At 42.6% G+C, this 23,172-nt stretch overlaps 1 protein-coding gene across 3 annotated transcripts in view; it reads right to left on the reverse strand.

Moving 5' to 3' along the window:
- The window catches only part of FKBP5 (FKBP prolyl isomerase 5), a 118,170-nt gene that overhangs the window by 8,861 nt on the left and 86,137 nt on the right, over positions 1-23,172 (reverse strand). For all 3 annotated transcript variants that reach the window (XM_040983242.1, XM_040983244.1, XM_040983245.1), the window contains 3 exons: positions 14,493-14,649; positions 9,482-9,572; positions 7,202-7,285 (listed from right to left, as the gene is read on the reverse strand). In XM_040983242.1, coding sequence (XP_040839176.1) covers positions 7,202-7,285; positions 9,482-9,572; positions 14,493-14,649 — 332 coding nt within the window. The remainder of the gene's footprint in view (positions 1-7,201; positions 7,286-9,481; positions 9,573-14,492; positions 14,650-23,172) is intronic.

Consider the following 23,172-nt stretch of genomic DNA (forward strand, 5'->3'; position numbering starts at 1 on the left):
TCAATAGGGAATAAATCAGCAAACAGAAAACGATCTCTTACTCTCTGCTATTTTTTTTTTAAACAAAGAAAAAAAAAACCTAGAAAAAAAATCAAAAGTTCTCTTTTATAGAAACAGTACATGCACATGGGTGAGTGTGTTAAGCCATGATTTGCCACACTGGCATTCTGTCCAAGTACCAGCTCAAGTCCTGGTTGGTCTATGCTTCCTCTCCAGCTCCCTGCTGATGGGAAGGCAGTGGGTGATGGCCCAAATACTTACGCCCCGCCTCCCAGCTTTTATTGGAAAGGCAGAGTTACAGAAAGGAGAGACAGAGATCTTTCATTTGTTGGTTTGCTCCCCAAGTGGCCACAACAGTCAGAGCTGAGCTGATCTGAAGCTTCTTCTGGGTCTCCCATGTGGTACATGCTGGGTCCCAAGGACTTGGACCATTCTCTGTTGTTTTCCGTTAAGCAGGGAGCTGGATGGGAAGTGGAACAGCTGGGACATGAACTGGTGTCCATCTGTGCAGCTGGTGCTGGCCACCACACTGGCCCTGTATTTCAGACTTTGGTTTGACCCAGACCTGGTGTTGAGGCCAGTGAGCAAGCAGACAGATCTTTCTCCTTTTCAAGTAAATAAACAAATCCTCAAAATATATATATATATGTAAAACCAGACCCAAAATGCCAAAATTTTTGGGAAAAGTTCACCTGCTATGGGTGAATTGCGTTAGTCACCCTGATTTCACATCTTGCAGCCCTAACTCCAGATATCATGCATGGTATTTGGAGATGGGCTTTTAGGTGGCAATTAAGTTATTTTAAATTTTTATTTACTTATTTGAAAAATACTCCCCAAATGCCTGCAACAGTGGGGTTGGACTATGCCAAGCTGGGAGTTTCTTTCCAGGTCTCCCATGTGAACCACAGAGACCCACGTCCTTCAGTCATCACCTCTGCCCCCAGGGCGGTCATTAGCAGGAGGCTAAAACCAGGAGAGTTGAGATGCAAACCCAGGCAGTTCCATTTGGGATGCAGACACCAAAATGGGGGGAACTGATCCAGGCAGGATCCAGCATTCCCCCTGGGGAATGCTGGCATTTCAGGCTGCGGTTTTACCTGCTGTGCCAGGGTGCCGGTCCCCCATCATGGCCGTCTGATCTTGGATTCTGAGTTTCGGAATCGAGAGAAGCTGTTTTAGCTACGCAGTCTACGGCAGTTTGTATAACTGGTCGGACACTGAGCTGAGGCCCGTTTCCTCACAGCCTCAGGCCTACCACTCCTTCTGCAGTAACCCCAAACAGAAGAATGAAACCCTCCGCAGGATTTCACCTCTTTGCGAGTTGAGCATTTTCTTCTTGCCGCTGCCTTGTCCCACTGGATCGTGACTCTCCTGGGCTGTGCAGCCTGTCCTACACTTTCTGGTCTACGCGTGGCATTCTCTAAAGTCACAGGGTAAGCACTGAGGTCAAGGAGACCATAACGATGCAATCGAAACAACGCCGGTGCAGGTGGAAAGGAAGGGCGCCAGGCACGGTCTGCCTCTCCCCTCTCCTTCCATGTGTCGTGGTCCCTCGGGCTGCCCTCCCAGGGAGGATGGGGCTGAGATCTCACGCCTCCCTCCTGAGGAAAGAACAGTCCCAGACCTCTCACAGCTTCTTTGCACCCACAGAACATCTGGATTTTTAAAAAGCCCTTTCACTCACATAAGTTTTATTTAGCTTGTTATTGAGAAAGACTTTTTCAGGATCTCTGCTTTTGAGTTTCTGCAATTGTAGTTTTCAGTTGTAGGTGACTTTTGGACTCCCTTGAGGGCAGTTGGCCACGCTGGGAGATCTTTCACAGTCATCACCCCTGGGGTGTGGAGGAGCTGGGAAGCAGTCAAGCAGGCTACTGCACACAGGACAGTCCCGTGACAAAGGATTCCCTGACCCTGAAGGTCAACAGTGTTAAGGTTGAAAATCCTGTACTGAAAGAAAGGAAGGAGGAAAAAAACAAAACAAAAACAAAAACACAGAGGGAGTAGGTTTTGTTTACGAGCTTTTTAAAAGCCCAGTGCCTAGAGTCAGAGAATGACTTGTTTCCAAACTGCATGACTGGTATCCTGGATCTAATCGGGGCCAAGTCTGGTTTGTCTGAAAAGGGTTGGGTGGCTGAGTCATGTCTAACAACGTGGTTTTAGGAATGCTGTCCCCCCAGAGCAGCACAAGGGGGCGCACCAAACCCACACCCCGACCGCGTCCCTGGGGCTCTTCCTGCTGCACTAAGCAGGTGTGACAGCTAAGGCTGCTCCGCTCCCTGCCCCTTTCAGTCCTGCGGATACTGTCAACTCTGAGGGCAAAAATCAATGTCTGTTTAACCGGCTTGCACAATGCCTGGCAGGGTATCATGTTATTACCTGCTCTTAATTATTCTGAGTCAAATGGAAGGCAGTCCTCTCTTCTTTTTCTTCTCAGTGTTCAGAGGTTGAAATGAAGACTTTGCAATCTAAACAGCACAATCGCTTCCACTTAGAAGCTGAGTTCTCTTACCAGGGGAGGGAGGGAGGGAGGGATGGATCCCTTAAACACCACGGTGACAGGCCAATGGAAAAGCTCCAACGTGCAAACGGCACAAAATGTAGATTTCTGTTTTCAGTTCTCACCCACACATCTGGACTCTGTGCGTGTGCACAATGTGCCAAGTCAAATACCCTGGAAAGCTGAGGCCCAGGAGGGCAGTATGGCAGATTGGAACCTGCCCTGAGGTTGGAAACTGAAGGAAATGTGGGTACAGGAAACAATATACCAACCAACTTGAAGTTTTAGAGCAAAGGCTGGGATCTTTCACCTACAGTGAGGACGGTGCCCCCGGGGAAGCTTGTCGTAGGAACACAATGTTCAGAGAGTTCTGGGAGAAAAGGCTTAGGTCCGTGGTTTTGAATCTTTTGTGAATTTTTTCTCCCCCGATGGACTCATGTTTTGAAAGATTTCTTCTATCAAATTGCATGTTAAAGATAATTTGTTCCATATGTGTGACTGCTGATCCAGGCTTTATCCCCAGATCAGGAACTTGAAGACGGCTCAAGCGATGTTAGGAAAGGCACCCGGCATGACTGCCTTGGGACGTTATGAAGCCACAAGGCTGAGGAGCGTGCAGAGACCTAAGCACTGCATTGTGCTACTGATCAAACGATGGACCGTGAATTGTGGTCCTCTTTCCATGTGTATTCAGGACACGGGCATTGTCACACATGGGCTGGGGACATGACTTTTGCTACCATAATGTTCTCTATACCATCAGCGACCAATGAGAGCTTCTGGGAAGCTGTGCTATGTTACTGTACTGAGCCGATAAAGTGTTAGTCAAAAACCTCGAACCTCCCAAAATGCTTCAGAAGTTTCAGGAAACATAAAATATGGTCATGCATTGAGCACTGATGAGGAGATGTTTTGAGAAATGTGTTAGGTGATTTTCTACTGTGGGAAATAAGTGTATTTCCAGGAACCTAACTGGTGGAGTCTACCACTTACCTAGATGATACAACCAATCTGTACGGAGCCCAGACTCCAAACTTGACAGTGAGTTACTAGGCTGTAGCCTAGTAGGGCAATGTAAGTATTTGTGTTTCTAGCATGTCTAAGTACAGAAAAGCCCCAGTAAAAACGCAGCAAAAAAGATAAGCAGTGGCACCTGCCTAGGGCACTTATCCTGAATGGAGTTTGCAGGGCTCGTAGTGGTGAGTTACTGTGAAGGACAAGGACACCGAGCTGGACTGTGGACACGCTGGACGCTCAGGCTGAATTAAATACATACGAGGATTTTTCTTTCTTCAGTAATAAATTAACTTTAGCTGGGTATAGTTTTTTTTTTTTTTACTTTATAAGCATAAAAATTATAAAACATTTTGACTCTTTTGTAATAACATTTTGATTAAAACAGGATAGCAGTATAAAAACTCTGTACATCCTGACTTTATCAGCTTTTTCTATTTTACTTATTTTTTTAAAAAAGATTTATTTATTTATTACAAAGTCAGATATACAGAGAAGAGGAGAGACAGAGAAGAAGATCTTTCGTCCGATGATTCACTCCCCAAGTGAGCGCAAAGGCCGATGCTATGCCGATCTGAAGCCAGGAGCCTCTTCTGGGTCTCCCACGCGGGTGCAGGGTCCCAAAGCTTTGGGCCGTCCTCAACTGCTTTCCCAGGCCACAAGCAGGGAGCTGGATGGGAAGCGGAGCTGCCGGGATTAGAACCGGCACCCATATGGGATCCCGGTGCATTCAAGGCGAGGACTTTAGCTGCTAGGCCACGGCACCAGGCCCTATTTTACTTATTTTTATCTTTTTTTTTTTTTTTTTTGCTTTTGCTTGGAAACTAAAACACATGAGTTGGGCACAAGGCTCAACTGGCTAACCCTCTGCCTGAAGTTTTGGTATTCCCTTTGGGCATCAGGTTGTGACCTGGTTGCTCCACTTCCCATCCAGCTATGTTAGTGGCCTGGGAAAGCAGTGGAGGATGGCTCAAAGACTTGGGATCGTGCACCAGTGTGAGAGACCTGGAAGAAGCTCCTGCCTTTGCAGGGCTCAGCTCTAACTGATGTGGCCATGGAGGGAGTGAAGCAGCAGAGTGAAGATCTTTCTGTCTCTCCATCTCTCTGTAAATCTGCCTTTCCAATAAAAAACAAATAAATTCTAAACAACAACAACAATGACAAAACTAAGTCAAACACACAGGCTTTAGTCTAGGCCTACACAGAGTCGGGACCAGGACTACCACATCCCGGCCCAGCAAGGTTTTCAGGGGCAGTACACATGTGCAGCTGTCATTCATGACAACACAACCTCTTCCCCTCTTCCCAAGGAACCTGCCTGAGTTTGTTCTACAGTAAATGCTTTTTTTTTTTAAAGTAGAAGGAGTGTATGCTGAAAGTGATCATAAAAGGATAGCTCAGCAAATACATAAGCCAGTAACATCGTTATTTTTACTATCAAGTAAGTGCCCTACACTCAGTGGTTGGCAAACACCACGGGAAAAGTGCTGCACTATAAATTCATAAAGACTGTAGGAATCGCTTGGCTCCATCACAGCTTAGGGTACCACTGACACAGATATTGTTATATAGATTGTGGCTCCAGACCTGCAGGAGACATGGTCAGGACCCAAGGTCTTAAGGGATTTGATAGGGGGAGTTTCTTTTTTTTATTGTTTATATCAGTGTCTTGTGCATTTGGGTACACAAATAATCCATTTGGGACGTTATTTGAGTAGTTTAGAGTACTACTTCATTGAGAATTTTTTTTTTTTTAAAACAAGACTTGCTCTTATGAGTTTGGAAATTTAAGAGAAATTGAAAACTGGAAAGAAACTTGGGGATTATCTAGTGTAATTCCTTCACTTTTGATGTGAAAATATAACCTCGTTGGACCCTTTTCAATTATTTTAAATCATCTAAATAGCCTTTGGCCCAGTTTTCCAAAATTCCCCAAGGTTTCTGGTCATCGTTATTTTAGCATATTGTAAAGAAGCAAATATAAAAGCATAAATTATTCTATATTATTTTAAACTTGTGGGTTTAAGATGTTTGACTACAACCTACAGAAAGGAATGTTTTACATTGCAACCCAATACCCACTCATACTCAATAAGCCAAGGTTTTATGCAGAAAAAACTTACTATGTATTTCCCCAAATTAATTTTACATCCTAAAGTGGGGCTCGGTGTGAAGTCTGAAAGAAACCACACGCTTTGCTTGCCCTGCCTAGGTTCTCTTTGCACTGATGATGGTCTCGCGTTAACTCTGTCCTGGGTTAATGCTGCTTCCACTCCCTCAGCTGAGGCCATGAACCACACAGATGCTTGCTCAGGTTTGTGTGTCGTGGCCTCGCACTGCGAAAACCAGCACCTAACGGAAAGAGGCCTTGACAGAACTCTGTGTGTTCATGTGTTGTTTTTTTTTTTTTTTTTTCTTTTGCGGGGGGAGGAGGGTAGGGAAACACTGTGTAGGGCACTCTAGGCAGAATCACATAAAATGCTTTTTCCTTTTTTTCTTGTACCCAGGGGTTTAAAATCTAAGTGAGAAAGTCCTGCCTTCCCACATACTGGATGGGCTTTTAGCTCAGAGGCTCACACACTGCTGAGGACATCCACACCCCTACTGGAGTGCCTGGCTTGAGTCCTGGCTACTCTGCACCTGCAGAGGCAACAGGTGATATAGCTAAAGTCCTGGGTCCCTGTTGCTCCCACGGGAACGAGATAAGACTTCCTCTCTCTTGGCTTCAGCTGACCCAGCCTTAGTGTGGGCATTTGGGTAATGAAACAGAAGATTCACTGTCTTTTAAATTAAGATTCGCTGTCTTTTAAATTAAGATGAAAGTAAGTAAAGAAAAAAGGAATGCTGTTTAAGATATATTTAATTGAGAGGGAGGGAGAAAAAGAGAGAGAAAGTGAGCGAGTAGTTCATTTAGTGGTTCATTTTTCAAATGCCTACAATGAATGCTTGGGACTGGGCCAAGGCTGCAGCCAAGAGCAGAAAATATAATGCAGGTTTCCCATATGTATATCAGAAACCCAATCACTTGAGCCATGACTACTGCCTCCTAACTCTGCATTAGTGGGAAATTGGGAATCGGAGCTAAGAATTGAACCCAGGCACTCCGGTGTGTGACACGGGTGTCTTAACTGCTGGGCTACACATCCTCTTTGAAAGAGAGTTCTTCAGAAGCAATCTACGATGAAGATCATCCAGGACCTCCTACGGGCTACTTACATGGGTTGTCTTTAATCGTTATTTTTCTCTGGAAATCTGTGCATATTCTCTTTACATTCATCAGGTGCCCTAGTGTTACCAAAGTGGTGGAAAGAGCAACGGTGTGAAACTTACCCCAGGGTGAGTTCTATTTCTTGCTAACAATTATTCTATGCATTCTTCTCTGATTCCACACGTTTGCTGAGTGATAGCTAAGATGGCAACCAAGATGCTCTAGGCTCCAAGTGCTACAGCGTAAGGAGGGAGGTTACAAGCCAGAAGAGAATGTGTAAAACATATTTGTCTTCTCTTCTTCACATTACTATTATTGTTATTTTAACCCATTTCTTACACTGGAAATGACAGACTTTTAAAATCTCAAGCTTATTGTTCTAAGGAGATGTCAATCAAATTCAGAGTAGGGAGTTATCAGCACAACTCATTGATGGGTGAATTCTTTTGATGAACAGGATTATACAGGGGCTCACACACCTTGAAGTACACAGTTCCCTTCTCTTTGACAATGGCAGCTTGCTCCAATTTTTCTTTGGTATCCATCTCCCAAGATTCTTTGGCCTGCGTGTAAATTGGGGACAATGGTTAGAGGAACACAGAAGGAAAAGCATCAGGTGATTCCAGCAAGAACAAACAGCAGCTACTTGCGCAGGGTATGCCCACAACGTGAACCTCGCTGGCTGGTGACTTCAGGTGCCCTTGCCAGTTTACTGCCATGTGAGTGCTCCTGCTACTGTTTTCAGAACACACTCTGCTGACCCAATGTCACCCAGGAGGTTGGAGCAGGCAAAACCACAGTGAGGAACCGGCTGAAGAGGCCAGTGAGGCCATTTCAGGAAAGCCCTGCTACCATCACCTGACAAGCAAGTTGTTTCCTTCAGGCCTCAGGTTATCAGTTCTAGGGTTGGAGTACTAACCAGAGTGTATCACCAGCTGTTTGGTCCTGTAGAATCTTTAGAAGGTCAGGTTAAGTCTCTGAGCTCTGAGACAACCAGACATACATGAAAGACTGAAAATGTATCAGTCCACAGATGTATACTTGGGAGATTTCAAGAAAAATGTAATTAGGAGAGAAAGGTTCATGCAAACATGTCACTTTAGGGCCGTGGGAAAGTGACTTTGCCATTGTCTGCTTGCGTGTGCTATTACTCGTCACCTTCATGGATATAATCCAGAAACAACTGAACTGTCCACGTGAATGGCTGGATTTAAAGGATCATAAAAAGTCAACAGAATGATCTGTAGTCCTCAGGAAAAGTGACAATGGACAAGGCCGGTGCCAGTTACCGCATGCACGTCGCTGGGTTTAAGAAGAGAACTGCAAAATGTTCTCTGTTTAGCAATTAAGCGTTTGTTCTTGATGTTACAGCTAGCCCATCTTCTACTCTTTTTAAATGATGATACTGCTTTCTGGAGATCCATGTTGCTTTCTGAACAATATTGATCAATTATTTTAAAAACCCAGTGAACAGGGGCCCTCTGCAGGATTTTTTTTAACTTCAATTTTTATTAGTCCTACAAGGCAGAGAAGCAAACCACACTGCCCCATACACTATCCCACCCCTTGCACGTGGTTTCACACATCAGTCTAGTCAAGCAGTGATGACTGACAACAGCTTGCTGGGACAACCAACCAACCCCCCAATCCTGCCCGCTGGGGAGAATCTGCAAAATCAGCAGCCATGCCCAGGTCAGGGGAGGGAAGGAGGTTATCTGCACAGATGGAAACAGCGGAGCTCAAAGGCTGAGTGGTCATATGTTACAGGGCTGTGGGGACAGCGCTGGGCCTCCAGAGGACAAGACAGACATGACAGTTGCTGGTTGATTGTGGCAGGAGCGTGTTGCTTGTTTGGGGGAATGGGAAGCAACAAGATATTAAGAAGGCCCTTCCCTTACTTTCTTAGCCACAGGACGAGAGTAGCCTAATGAACCACATACCATCACAAGTGCCTTTTAATAGCTTTCTGTCCACACCGTGGAGGTAGCCCTGTGTTGGATTTAACAAAGGAATCCAGAAGGCTGCCCTTGTGGCATTAGCTGTGTGTTGTAGGGGGAGGCTTTGGCCCAGCTTGGGGAGGCAGCTAGGATGGCCCCACAGCTCACTGTGGCACCCACAGTGTGCGTGCCCAGGTAATCTGCTCTTGGCAAGCCTCCAGCGATGGGCTTGAGAATGGAAGCAATGTTCTAGGAGGTTTCTGGAGCCCAAAGCATTTGAAAAATTCTCTTTTATCTTCACAAAGGAGGTATAAAAAGGTCTGTGGTTACTGGGCTTCTCTCCTCGGGTCCTGGTCACATGGCCTGGTGGTCCTCAAGGCCTTGCAATTGGGCTGAAAACAGAGCCACAGTGCACGCCTCTTGGTGACTCCTGGGAAGGTACAATGCGTTCAGCACTGAAAAGCTGCACCCGGTCCCACAAGGAACTGCTTGGCAGAACGTGAACCTTTTTGTCCTCAACCCAGGAAAGAAAAGTACAAAAAGAACAAGTCTAGGAACAAATAAGGGAACAAGTCTTGGATTCTACCCAAAAAAAAAAAAAAAAAAGGGCTGACACATAGGAACAAAATAACAACACTTAGCTCCTCGGGTTGTATATCAGCTGTGCTATGTCAGCTGGCCCCAACTCCAGCGGCAGCAGCAGCGCTGCAGCCAAGAGACAGAGTGATCAGGGGAAGCACAATACAGAAACAAACACCATCTCTCTGCTCGGCCTGTAGCACACTGATTTATAGGAGGTGGGTAGAGGAGAAATTTTCTCACCTTTTCGAAGCTCTTAAGTGTAACTTCATATATAAGCTCAGCATTAGGTTCAATGCCAAATTTAGGCTTCCCTGCCTCTCCAAAACCATATCTGAAATGGAGAGTAAAAAAAAAAATGTATATATATATATGTAACTTTAAAAGAAATTGGTGTATTTCCAGGCACTTCCTTCTGTAGTTCAAGGCATTATAGTAGCATACAGCTATCGTTTGCGAGCTCCAAACAGGAGAGACCCTAACTACAAACCAGATGTTGCTCAGCAGACACTGTGCCGGGTACCACTACTGTGCATTCCTCAGAAAACCGGCTTGATTTGGTTCCCTTCTCTCCTACATGGTCACACGTAACCCAACACCTGTCTTCTCTAAGAGAGCTCACTAGATCTGATTTTAAATGTCACTGCCCTTTTCAATCTGCCATTTTACCTCTAGTTCTTGTCATAAAACGGCTATTATTTGGCTATTAGCACAGTTCCCTTAGCTTTATCAGCAGGAAGGACAGAGAACACGCAGGCACTGGAACTGTTTACATGGGATTCATCAGAGATGTTTTTAATAAGCTTTCACTAGCAGCAGGCTGCCATGTCTGACACCACCACCTCTGGCCCCAACAATGGTGGGGACTCGGGGTGGGAAGGCTCACACTTCAGGAAAGACATACAGCCTCCCAGCATTTCTTTCAGATTTTTAAAAAAGCATACGAGGGAATGCAAAGAATTTACCAAACATGACATAAAACATAGCACTAGCAAGCTCCAACCCCTCATCAGAAGACCCACTCTTAGAGCTTTGTCGCTATCACATAGTAAAACTCCACAACCAACTTGAGAAGAAAAATAATTACTGGGAAGATGTAAAATGTGTGGTTGAAGATCATTGGAGATGGTGAGAAAATTCAAGCCTACACCTGCCGGACCGGAAGCTCTAGAGGAGTTGCGTGCCTGGTTCAGGGGTTTGCGGCATCAAGAGCAACGCGCAGCACACAAGGGAAGTATGCACTGGGAGATTCCCTGTTGGAGCTGCTGCAAGCCCACCTGCCCTTTAATACACACAATGGTCTTACAATTTAGGGAAGCTAGCCCTCAGGCTGTGGGATGAAGGACTCAGCCTCAGGTCGGTTGAGGCTAACTTCTCCTCATCTTCTCTGGGACAAAAGGCTCAGCGTGGCTTGCACTACTTTCTTTCTTCACCCTTTGCCTGAATCTTCAGGAATAAAAAATGCTTACTCACTCACCTCCACTGTTACACAAGAAAATGGAAGTTACAGCCAGAGGGAGGCATAGAGATACAATGGGAGTTGGTAAGAATGGGGTGTGGAGGTTGTAATAGCAGGGCAAAGGGTATCTTCAACAACAACAACAAAAAAATTAAAAAACCCTGTAATTACCCATGGCTGGATTTGTGAAGCGGTGCCTTTAGTTTTGAGCTCTTAGACCTGTGTGTCTTTTATTTTGTTTCGGGCTTCGGTTAGATAAACAGAATTCCTTAACTCCTGGAAACCAGGTAGGAAGGTGAGTCCTTACCAAGTGCATGTTTACTTAAAGTATGTTTTATTTGGAATCTGTGCTAGGCAGGTATAAATGCAACCGACAATCTGGCACTTGCCTTGGGCCAGTGTTCTCAATTGAGGTTGACATTTGGCAATACCCAGAGACATTTTGGGTTGTTACAACCTGGAGGGTGCCACTGGTGTTTCGTGGGCGGAGGCCAGGAACACGGCTGAACATCTTCCAATGCACATGTTGCCCCTACAACCAAGAATTACCTGGCAAAAAATGTCAATAATGCCAAAGATGAGAAAACCTGTTTCTGAGTAATTCCTGGATAGAGGCTCCATCGTTAGAGGTGGGGTGCGTGTTGGGGGAGAGGAAAGTGAGAAGGTTGGGTATAGGGCGGCACCGGGAACTTCCTGGCTGTTACCAATGAGATTATAGAACACTAAGAAGGTGTTATTCCTATAACCCTCTCCTGGGCCAAGCTGTATGTAGAGCTCATCATCTTAGAAAGGCATGCGTTCACAACAGCCTGTTGTCGGGGGGCCATCTAGCTTGGCTTCTGTTTTATACAGAGTTGTCTTACTCATTTTGGATCAGCCTAGACAAAGACAGATGCAAGGCCGATAATTTATCAGACTGGAAAATAAAACCCTACAAACAGAATTCAAAGACTTAACCAGAAGGAAAGCTCAGCTACAGTAACAGAAGGAATTCAGCGTTCATGCCTAAAGCTGCCTCCAGAGAGTGCAGATACAAGGAACCGCCACTGATGACCATGAAAGCTTAAATGGAGAAGCACTTGTCCTGTACTTTCCCAACCAACTGCTTCCTTTTCACATTCAGGAGACAGGCCAAGAAGGGGGCGGGGGAGGGGAGGGAAAGAGGGAGAGGGGGACGGGAAAGAGAGAGAGAGAGAGATAGATTGATGGATTCCTGAGAAATCAACAAAGATACAAAGACACAGTGGCCGGGATTTAACTCAAGATTCTTTGTCTCCAGAACATTGTTTTTTGATCCATACAACCTCCTAATTTGACACTAACGCTTTTGGCAGCCTGTGTTGATGCAAAAGGGAAATATAAGGAAGGGAAGGAAAAGATTAAAAGGTAAAACTATTCACGTTTTACCTAGACCAAAACAAGACAAACCAATCCACAGTATTTAAAACAACAGTAAAAAGGGAAGCTACTGTCCCAATGAGAAAGGAGAAAAAATAATGGATTTCTTATTATAAAAATATTCTGCCAAGAATTCTATCAAAGGGAAAGGAATGCTTTGGAAACCTTCTGGAGAATGAAATGCAGACGATGCTAAGAACATATGTTTCCAACAGTCGTGTTTATAGCAACATTCAGATGTAATGTTCTAGGGCAAGTGGGAATCTGGATAAAATTCACTCATTGCATGCACTGAAAACACACTTGCTTTGCAGGGCTTTTCTCCATCCACGCACAGTGTGGTGCAATGCATGTGCTGACAGCCTCATGGCTTCTCAACATGGAGGGAGACACCACGCACAGAAAGCAACACGTTCCTTTCAACCTATGCTAACTTATATCCCTAATACACACGAAAAAAAAAAGTTACATCCAGAAATTTATTTCTGAAAAGATCTGAAAAATCTATCATATGTTCACACACATACAGGACTACTTTTTTCTTGTGTCCTGGGGATGACATGGGAGAGAAAGCGAGGACAGCACTCACGCGGGTTGCTGTCCTGAGGGCTGCTAAGTGCTTCCTGCACATTATTTCATTTAGTTTTGTGAGGTAGACACTGTTATCCCCAAGACACCGGACAGCCAAGTGCCCAAGTGCACACAGCTCTGGTAAGCTGCAGAGCAGAGCTTTAACACTGACAAGGGCTGAACAATGACCTGTTTAAACCTGTAAGGAACTAGCTGCATTTATACCTATGCAGATAATCTGTTTCTCCTTGACATTAAACAGAGACATCTGTCCCACAACTGCCTTGTCACACAGGTTGCAATGCAGTGAATGGATCAATTTTAGATTATGTTGACACTAGAGAGACCTTATCCCTGAGGAGTTTATGTCTGAGAAAACACATCAGACAGAAATCCTACTTTCTATCAGTTTAACAGAGCTGGGTAACATCTAGTCGGTGGGCAACAGGAGGCCTGAGAAATCGTCTGGCCTGGTTCTGCCCATGTAACCACAGACGGAATTCAAAAACTTGATAAATTTACAGTAGGATAGTTTTTAAGTCGATAATTTTGTATGGCCTGAGAATTATGCTATAAATACACAAATGGCCTTTGGCAGAAAAAAAGACACCCCACCCCTGATTTAGAATGATGATAATTTTGGAATGCTAGATTAGAAGTAATTAGAGATCACCCAGATATGGGGAGACAGCAATCTCGTTGATCCACTTTATTAAAGGAAGTTCCTTCTGGAAACAGAAACGGCTTCACTAAAGAAAGGCAATGTACACATAAAGAAAACACACTAGAGTGAGACTACTATGGTAGCAGAGAAAGGAATATGCTAGAAAAGAGAGAGAAAGTATTCAGTAAAGGACACGTAGCAAAAGCCAAAGAGTTCAAGGTAGAACATTCTGGAAGGATTTTCCTGTGGGTAGTGGCATGGCTAAAACGTTATCTGAGAAACACCGATTATGAATCAAGGACCAGGGCAAAGGCATACACACCTCTGCATGGCTAGAGGCTGCACGAGGGTAAACTACAGAAGGACTGGCAGGACCTACTGGAAAGAGTAGGTCATCAAGATTCTCGGAAAATCAGAAGCCTACCATCTGAAATACGTGGAACCAGAGTAGGGACAAACTAAACAAGCAGATGCACTTTCCTGCAAACAGAAGCAAGGCATGCTGGTTTCTCTCAGGAGTCCATTTCTCAAGATGGAAGGATTAGATTCACTATATAATTTTAGACCTAAAAATACTACTGAATGCGTTTTCGTAAGACAGTCAGTGTCTGATAGCTCTAAGCGTGGAAGTATTAATGGATCATTCTTATAATAGGAAAAAGTTAGGGAAAGATGAGTCATATTCCCTGTCTTTAGGTCCAGAAAGAAACTTTTTTTTCCCCTCTAAAAATTCAGGGGCTCGCTATAAGAACAAATGGCAAAAATTCAAGTGGTTGTAAATCATCTAAATGCTTCTTATGTGCCCCAACACCCACATGCTTTACTGCCTTCTGTCCCTAACTCAAAGAAAAGACAGCAAGTGAATGACATGTGAGAAGAGTTAATACTTCCGTGTCACGGCAACGTGGCAGACAAAACAAGGAAGAAAATCTGCCTGTTGGTCCTACCCTTAACTCGTTTCGATCAAGTAAACATGCTTACAAACCATTTTGATATTAAAAGGCCCATTAATTTTTTTCGATGACTAACTTATAAGCTGATTTAATGAACTGTTTCCAGTTTTGTATTAACTTCACTGAAATACCAAAACACTAGACGAAAAAGCAAGAATATCCTTGTTCTTTAGATAACCTTCACGTGTATTGAATGGGTATGCTCCTTACCGTGGTCCAAGGTACAAAATACACTGTTCTTCCCGCTGCATTTTCTCCAGGGCTTTGTCAATTCCGATGGGAATGTCATGATCTTCTCCTTCGCCCACAACAAAGACCACATCTCTGCAGTCAAACATCCTTCCACCACAGCAGCCTTCCAGGTGGACTGCGGGAGAGGCCAGGACAGTTAACAAAGGGGCTTCTTCAGACTGGCTAACTTGGCAGAGTGACAAGAATGGTAACAATGAGGCCAATACCACTTCTCCTTTTTCATTGCATCACATTTTGTCGGAGTTCAGTTCACCTATACGGAAAGTTTAAGAGCAACCATCTTGCTTTCTGTCTTTGTTAAACTTGCAATTATTAGTGATTGTAATTATTGGATCAGCAAGATAATTCAGTGGGCATTAGAACAAACTAGGAACACAGGTTTAATCTAAGCCAAGGCAGGTGGAGTATCCCTCACCCAGAAAAGCTCAGGACTGGAAGTGTTTTGAGGTTTTGGAGCTTTTGATTTTTGAAATATTTATGTAGCTGTTATTAGCTGAGGACTCCTAACTGAAATCTGGAACCTAGACACTACCTTTTGGAGAATTCTGAATTTTTGGATTACGGACACTTGACCTTTATGGATGTGAAGGCATTTCAAAAAGTCCCTAGAAAAATGGAGTTAAAATGAATTTTAAGTTTTTTGAAACCCATGCATAGTTTTTTTTCATAATATGCAAATTTCCCATAATCTTTTCTGAAGATCCTTTAGTGTCACAGAGGTAGCCTCACCTGTAACAAAGGGGCAAGAATATTCTGGATTATTTAATAGGCAGTTGTCAAAACCTTTAAACATTTAAAGTCAACTGTATAATGGTTTCAACATCTGCAACTGCATATTGGCTTCGGGCACTTGGGCAAAACAAACAATTGAGAGGTTTGTTCCCCATGACACACACAAAGGTTAACTGAGTACAAAGAGTTCTAATCTCATTTAAATATGGTTGAATAAAGCGAACATCCAAAGGCAGTGGCATTAATAACCATGTTCCTTAATGAAAGCAACAAGTGTAAAGTAGGAAGAACCAACAGTCTAGTGCAACTTCATAAATCAAATGCTTAATCACGTTCCCTGAAATGTTCAGTGAGAAATGTTGATTTCCTGGGGCTTATTTCCTATTGAGCTCCCACCCACTCAGTTTATTCCCAGAGTATTTTCATTTTAGATAACTGGCTTTTATCTTACTAAGATGCAACAGACAAAACACATTCATAGACATTTTTCTTATCAGCTAGACTCTTGTTTTTTTTCTAGGAATAACTCCCTGAAACTTTTCATGTTTAATATTAAGAATATTTATGTCTTTTCAGTTAAATATTTGATGTAATACAAAAACTGGATAGCTTTTATGACAGCATAACAGTCAACAAGTAACATAATTTGTCTTTCATTAGAAAACTTGTTTTTACCTCTATAATTTATGTATAATGGCCTACACTGAACTCTAAAACACTTTTTTAAAAGACTACTTTATCTGTGCTTTAAAGAGATTAGAAAAGTTTTACAAGACTACAGTCATCTCATGCCCTGTAAGATATTTGTTATTTTCTAAACATAAATTCAGTCTCAACTTGCTCTACTTTTGAACTATATGATCTCAAAGCTCCCTTGAAGCTCTAAAATTCTGACTCAGGAATAGAATCAGTTTCAAAGTCAATTCTTGTAGTTAATAATTTTGTTGGATTACCTGTGGCCCAGGCCTGAGAAATTAAACTCCGAAGAGTAAACAGTGATGGGGTAAACATTAGGAGCCAACATGTAACATGGACATTTATGCTTTGAAGCCCTCTGTCCCTATCTAGTTCACTAGGGTACATACCATCCTGATTTGAACAAACACATAGGATGGAGTCCAGGAAACTGGAGCCAGATTGGATTATTGGGTGAGGTCCTCCAAACAAGGGTTAGAGCTGGACTTGGCTCTCAGGACAGAGCTGGCACACGACATTGTGTTTCACATCTCATACCCATGAATGTGTAGATTATTCCCTCTTTATTACGTACTCTTTGGGGATGGATGCTCTATATTAAATACAACTGAATTAACTTGCAGTAAACTGAAGGTTCTAAAAAGCAAAAAATTTTTTCAAAATCTTTTTTATGGAGAAGGGGTTGTGCACATGTGCACGGGAGAGTGTGAGAGGGAGAGAGAGAGAGTGTGAGACGGAGAGAGAGAGTGTGAGAGCTTGAGAAACAGAGCTCCTAATCCCTGATTCACTCCCCCAAATGTCCAGGGTTGGGTGGGAAAGCCAGGTGCTGGGAGCTCAATCCATGTCTCTCACATGAGGGACTGACCCTAATTACTTGAATCATCACTGTTGCATCTCAGGGTTGGCATTAGCAGGAAACTGCAGTTGAGAAGTAGCACCAGGAACTGAACCCAGATACTTCACTATGGTATTTGAATGATTTAACTGCTTTGGCTAAATGGCCACCCCTGAAAAATATTTTAAAGCAAATTCAGTTTTATTATTTTCAAATACATGCATACTAAAGAGGCCCTGTAGGGAGCCTAGGAGTGGAGAGATTTTTACAAGAGTAAAACATGATGTTTCTTAAAAGGCTGAGAATTCTTAGAAGTTTGTGCTTCCAAGTATTTTTAAATGTGCCCAAGAAGCTTAATTAAGACGAATGGGTGCTACTTTTCATGAAAAAAGATTTGTTGAGGAAAATGAGTTTCAGCCCACATTCTGTGGATTATCTCAAGTACTGAGATTTATTACCCTTAGTAGCAGCTTACAACCTAGTCAACAGATCTCTCTGTCTGAGGTTTTTGTTAGAAGTATCATCTTCCTCCTGAAGGAGAGTGCATTTAGTGGGGGAAGGAAATTATCAGAACATTTGTTATGGCTTTTGGTTGATCAGGTTTGAATGTGTTTCCAAAACAGGAAATTCAGACTCTGCAAAGGACTCCTGCCTGTGTGTCAGTTTCCTAGGCTGTTTTTCAGTTTGTAATGTACTTGCTACTAATAAAGCAATGAATGGGAAAGCAATGAAGTAAATAAATAAAGTATAATGAAAGCATAATTATGAGAGCAAAACATTCACTGCATTTAGTTTCTCTTAGATAACAAAGGACAGCACCAGTATTTGTGGCTACCTTACAGGAAGGAAAGATTTGCAACAGCTCTTATACTTACCCCTACATAGATGGACAAATCCTTTCTTCTGGCATTGTCTTAGCCCTTAGTGATTGGACCTGATTAAGCACTACTTCTAGTAACACAAAATCTTACAATGACAGCTGCACGGATGAGTACATATGTGAGCGCACACCCACTGTCAGTGGTGTGTGTAAAACCACCACCTTGTAATACTGACTGTATCTGGAATGTCAAGGCAAGAGGAGGTATAACTGCCCCAGGGCATATGCAGTCCAAGACTTTTTACATCTACAAATAGTGAAGGCTATCACTTGTGGGTTAACTGGTTTTTAAACTTGGATCACTGGTGGGACAAGTTCTGCAAGATGGTTGACAAGAACTCACACACCACTTGGAATCATGTGGCTTGCTCCTACAGATCCTACTACTATTCTTATTATTTTCTATTAGTTTAACAATTGCTACTAAAGAGAGCCTTAGTAGCTCTGGCTGTGGAAGACCTGTGGTTGCTTTTGACTTTGCATTTTTTAGTGCAAATACTAACTTAATAAATATTTAATAATAACCACCATGACTCACTTGGGAGCTCAGCCTCTGGGGCTCAGGAGGTCTGCTGCTAATCCCAACCAGCATGATTTACGGGAAGTCAGTGATCTGTGACGTTCCAAAGAGAATAAAAGGACATACAGGATGCTTCTACTTAGGGCTTTCTTGGTAGTAAAAGAAATAAACAAATTAGAAAGAGTCAGCCTTTTCTCTTGACTTGAAGTCTATGTATTGTAAAGGGAGGGAGGTCCTCCCCCAACTTCACAAAGTCAAACCAAACCAAATTACTCAAGCTTAGCTGCGCAATCCGAGTGTAACCACATCAAGTGAGCCTGGCCCGATGCAAAACATCATTTAAACTGGAGCTCTGACTTATTGTTCTCTTACTGCCCTAGAGCAATTTTGTTTTGAAGAGCACAGAACACCCTGTTCTGAATGTGGCTGGCACATGAACTCGATGTGCTGACAGCAATTTGTACTCCGATTAAAATGGGGGGGGGGGGAAGGAAAGAGAGCACACAGCAGTAACAAAAACTGGAATGCAAGAACCCAAAAACTGTACAGTTTGTATTTTAGGAAGCAAAACTGAGAAAGAGGCTCCATAACTTTAAAAAAAAAGTGCTGTAAACGCTCCAGCCTAAAGACGCTAGCTCTGGTAAGTGTCTGTTTTTCCCTTTTCTAATTATAGCAGTTGGTGTCTGATAGCTTTGCACTCATTCCCCAAACAATTACTGGGTCATGGGGATCTGAATGGGAATGTTGTAATGGCATTACTACTAGACAAGACTGGCCATTTGGCCAGGGAAAACCAGGTTGGGACAGGTTACTCCCACTGGGCAAGGATTTTCTCTGCTGCCTGACTCATGCCAAAGAGTTTTTTTTTCTGCCTATGTCTCTTGCTCAATAGTACAGAGCATCCCAAACGAGTGGGGTCTCTAGTAACCTCCGGAACAGGCAGGCAGAGATGGATTTCTAGAAGCATATTCATCACCGATGATAAAAATATGGTTCTATCAGGCATGGTGGTCAAATTTCCCCCAACTGCCTCCTCTGTCTTCACTGGTTTGCATCACTGGACATGAACAAACACTACTGCTGAGAAGCCTTACAGGACTGCGGGCAGGAGTGGGAGCTAGCTCTTGCAGCAGCATGCCATTTATGTAAATGACTTTGATTTCATAGTCTAAACAGGAAGTACATACTCAGCAATAATACATTCTCTACCAACAGAAACCTTTATCACCATTCCTTTTACATCAGGGGAGCCAGACCTGGATTCTAGTCTCATTTTGTCACTCAACAATCCTGGCTCATTTAAATGCTTTAAGTTCAGTTTCTTTGTCCACAGAAGAGGAATCAGAGTACGAGCTGAATTAAAAAGCTTTTAGATCACTATTTGACATTCACTCACTCAAATGTTGGGATGTCTGCTATGTGAAAACACGGTGTTAAGTATTCGAAGACGAACTCGGTGAATGTTAGCTATGATTATTTTCCTGTGTTTGTGGTGTGTTAACAAGATTGAACATGTTTTGGAACTCTACACAAGAAGGCACTTGGTGATTCCACATGGAATCCTGTTGACCTATGAATAAAATTCCTAGGCGGTAAAAGCAATGACTTATATGTCTTCTGGACCTCAGAGTGACCAGCACACAGAAAGTAAATATTTACTTAATGACTTGCTAATCTGAAGACAGGGTATGAAGAGTGGTGATTGTCACTAATTTATAGGAATTTTCCTTTTTTCAATCTATGAGTCATCGCTTCTATTTAAGCAAATTCCAGGAGGTTGTTCACATTTTTACTGATCTGAAGTTTTGTTTTTAAAAACATTATTATAAAATAAATGAACCATTGATTGTATTTTTTTAATTAATAAAAAAAAAAAGAGGTGAGCATTTGGTTGAAGTGAAGACACCAGAAGCCTGCATCCCTTAACAGAGTGGGTGGTTTAACCCCGGCTCCTCTACTCCTGCTGGAAGTGTGCCATGGGAAACGGCAGGTGATGGTTCAAACGGTTGGGTCTTTGCCACCTGTGTGAAAGATCTGGATTAACTTCTGGCGTTGTGACTTGCGCCTGGCTCAGCCCTGGCTGTTGTGAGCACTGGGCAGTAAACCAGTGAATAGAAGGTCTCTATCTGTGCCTGTCTTTCCAACAAAATGAAAATAAGTGAGAAACATTTTTTCAAAAATCAAGTAATTATTTTTACTATGATTTTACTATATGAGCAGACTTATACAAGAAAGGAGCTGAATAAATTCAAAATATTTGAAAGAACAATGTCTGTTTTAGACCAAATGTCATAATATATTATTCAGTGAAAACATATAATGAAAGGATTTCAAGAAATTGCCTTCTTTTGCTTGCCAGACCATTCATAAATATTTGAAAAGTATGTGAAAAACAAACAAAATCCAAAAGCCTCACAGCTTGATCAGATCTCAACATGTACATACACAGAACCTTTCCTCTAATTTCAATTTTTAGTGCCTTTTTCCTTTTAATGCTGCACTTCTACAAAAAATATAGCTAGATGTTTCTGTTGTCACAATTTTTACGCCATGAGCCCTTTTGTCTTTAATAGGAAACTTTTTATCTCATCTATAATATTTGTAATCAGTGATTTGAGTGGTTTTATCCTTGTACCAATTTCCTATACAGTTGAACTTGTTTTACTTGTTGTTGTTGTTACTTATTTCTGATGAACTGAAAAGTTTTCTTTGTTCTTCTTGCTCCTCGTTCCACATTTGGTGATTTCCAAGTTTTACGTGCCATTCTTTAATTAAATAATTATTGAAAGGCAAAGAGAAAGAAAGAGATGGAGAGCTCTTCCTTCTACCTGGTATCTGTATCTGGTATCTCTGAATATCTGTAACTTTCAGAGCCAGTTGAGGCTCAGCCCAGGAACCAGGAATCAATTTACACTCTCCCACGGTGGCTGGGTCCCCACCCAACCGAACTATCACCACTGCCTTCCTAGGTATACATTAGCAAGAACGGAAGCTAGAGTCTAAAGTGGAGCCCAGACTTGAACCCAGACACTTTGATTTGGCATGTGAGCAGGCATCCCAAACAGTGTCCCAACTACTATGACAGACATTTTCCTTTTTTTAAAAAACAATTTTAAAAAATCATTTTGAAGAGGCAAGAAGAGACACACAGCCAGGCAGAGTTTCAAGATGTTCACAACAGTCAAGGCTTGAGTTGAGGCTCCAGCCAGGAAACAGAACCTCAGTTCAGGTCCCCTAAATTGGTGTCAGGAACCTAATTATCTTTTTTTCCCTTTTGTTCTTTCTTTCCTTTTCTGTTGATCTTTCTAAGACTTATATGTTTGAAAGAGAGTGACAGAGAAAGAGAGGTCTTCCATTTGCCAGTTCACTCCCCCAATATGCCTGCAGCAGCTGGGGCTGTGCCAGGCCGAAGCCGTGAGCTCAGAACTCTGTTTGGATCCTCCACATGGGTAACAGGGGCTTATGCAATTTGGCCGAGAACACAATTCTAGGCTCCAAAGCTCATAGCTACAGATAATGCCCTAAGTGCTGTCTTTAGTATTTATCTTTTAATAAACTCATTCTTAATTTATTCATTAGATAGAAAAACAGACAGCAAATTCTTTTCTGCTGGTTCATTCCCCTGATGCTCACAATGGCTGTTGACCAAGGTCAGGTCTCTCATGTGGGTGGCAGGAATCCCACGATGTGAGCCGTTACTGCTGCCTTCCAAGATCCACATCAGCAGGAAGCTAGAGTCAGGAGCTAGAGTGAGGAATGGACTCCAGGTACTTACCTATGGGACAGGGAATTCTTAACCATTAGGCCAAACATCCACCTATCTTTAATATTTCCCTCATGAGTAAGACTTCGATTCTTCTGCCCAGAGCTTGCTCCTCTCTGGAAGAGCTAAGAGTTTTTCTTTTGAAGCTACATGCTCAATTTCACCAGGATGTACTGAGGTGAGAAACCACTTTTGTTTGATACTATCAATGTTAAAATTTTCTATCTTCACTAGGAAATTTTCTATTACACGTTAGATTAGAGGTGCATTGTCTCTCCTGAATTTTTCATCAGAGGAATCTTCAAATTTGTCTTTTAGCCTTTCACCTTGCGGTTTTCCCTCTGTTTGGCGATAACCTTGACCAGCCTTCAGATCAGCAAGTCAAGACTTCAGGAACTTCTCATTTTGATCTTCAGTCCTTCTTCTGAGTTTTAATTTTGGGAGTCACTCTTAATCTCTGAAAACTTTCTTATCCTCCCTTTCCTTTTTCAAGAGAAGTTTAAAATCCTATTAGCCATCTCTAAAGAGAATCTTTGGTATTCTTCAAGTTCTCTTCTATTATTTATGCTAGTTCACCTTAGTGCTTCTTTCTCTTGGTGTCTGCTTAAGATTCTTGGCGGTCTGAACAAACTGCAGAGGAAGAACTTCGAGTAACCAAATGATTTGGTTACCTGGCACCTTTTCTCCAAGTAGTTGAATGTGTTTTCATGGTAGAGCTTATCCCAGAAGACTTGGCTGCCTTTGGGGATCCAGGAGAATATTTTACAGATATTTATTGGAGGTGATGTGGATAGCAAGGCCAGGAATACCCCTCTCTCCTCTGCTGATATGTGCAATAGTGTTACTTAAGATGTAGAATACTTCAGCATTATTTATTATGGAAGAGAGTTAACTTTTCACACAAATCTGTTTCAAACATTCAAATAAACTTTATGTATTGTCTTTCCCTAGCATGTGAAGTCTTCTGAGGCAGATCCCTTTTTATTTTAGAGCCTGATCTGAGTGGCTTTAACTTAAAAGCAGTTTGTGTAGTTTCAAGCCTTGGCTACAAACCAGAATCACCTGGGTAGTTTTGTGCCTGGAATTCCATCCTTTGAGATTTGAGATTCTTACATAATTGGTCTGAGATCTGAGCATCAGGATTCATTTTTTTAAAAAAGACTTTATTGATTCGAAAGACAAAGTTAGAGAGGAGACACACACACACACACG

The sequence above is a fragment of the Ochotona curzoniae genome, unplaced genomic scaffold, assembly GCF_017591425.1.
Source record: "Ochotona curzoniae isolate NIBS_2020 unplaced genomic scaffold, NIBS_Ocur_1.0 contig_3819, whole genome shotgun sequence".
Taxonomy (NCBI): Eukaryota; Metazoa; Chordata; class Mammalia; order Lagomorpha; family Ochotonidae; genus Ochotona; species Ochotona curzoniae.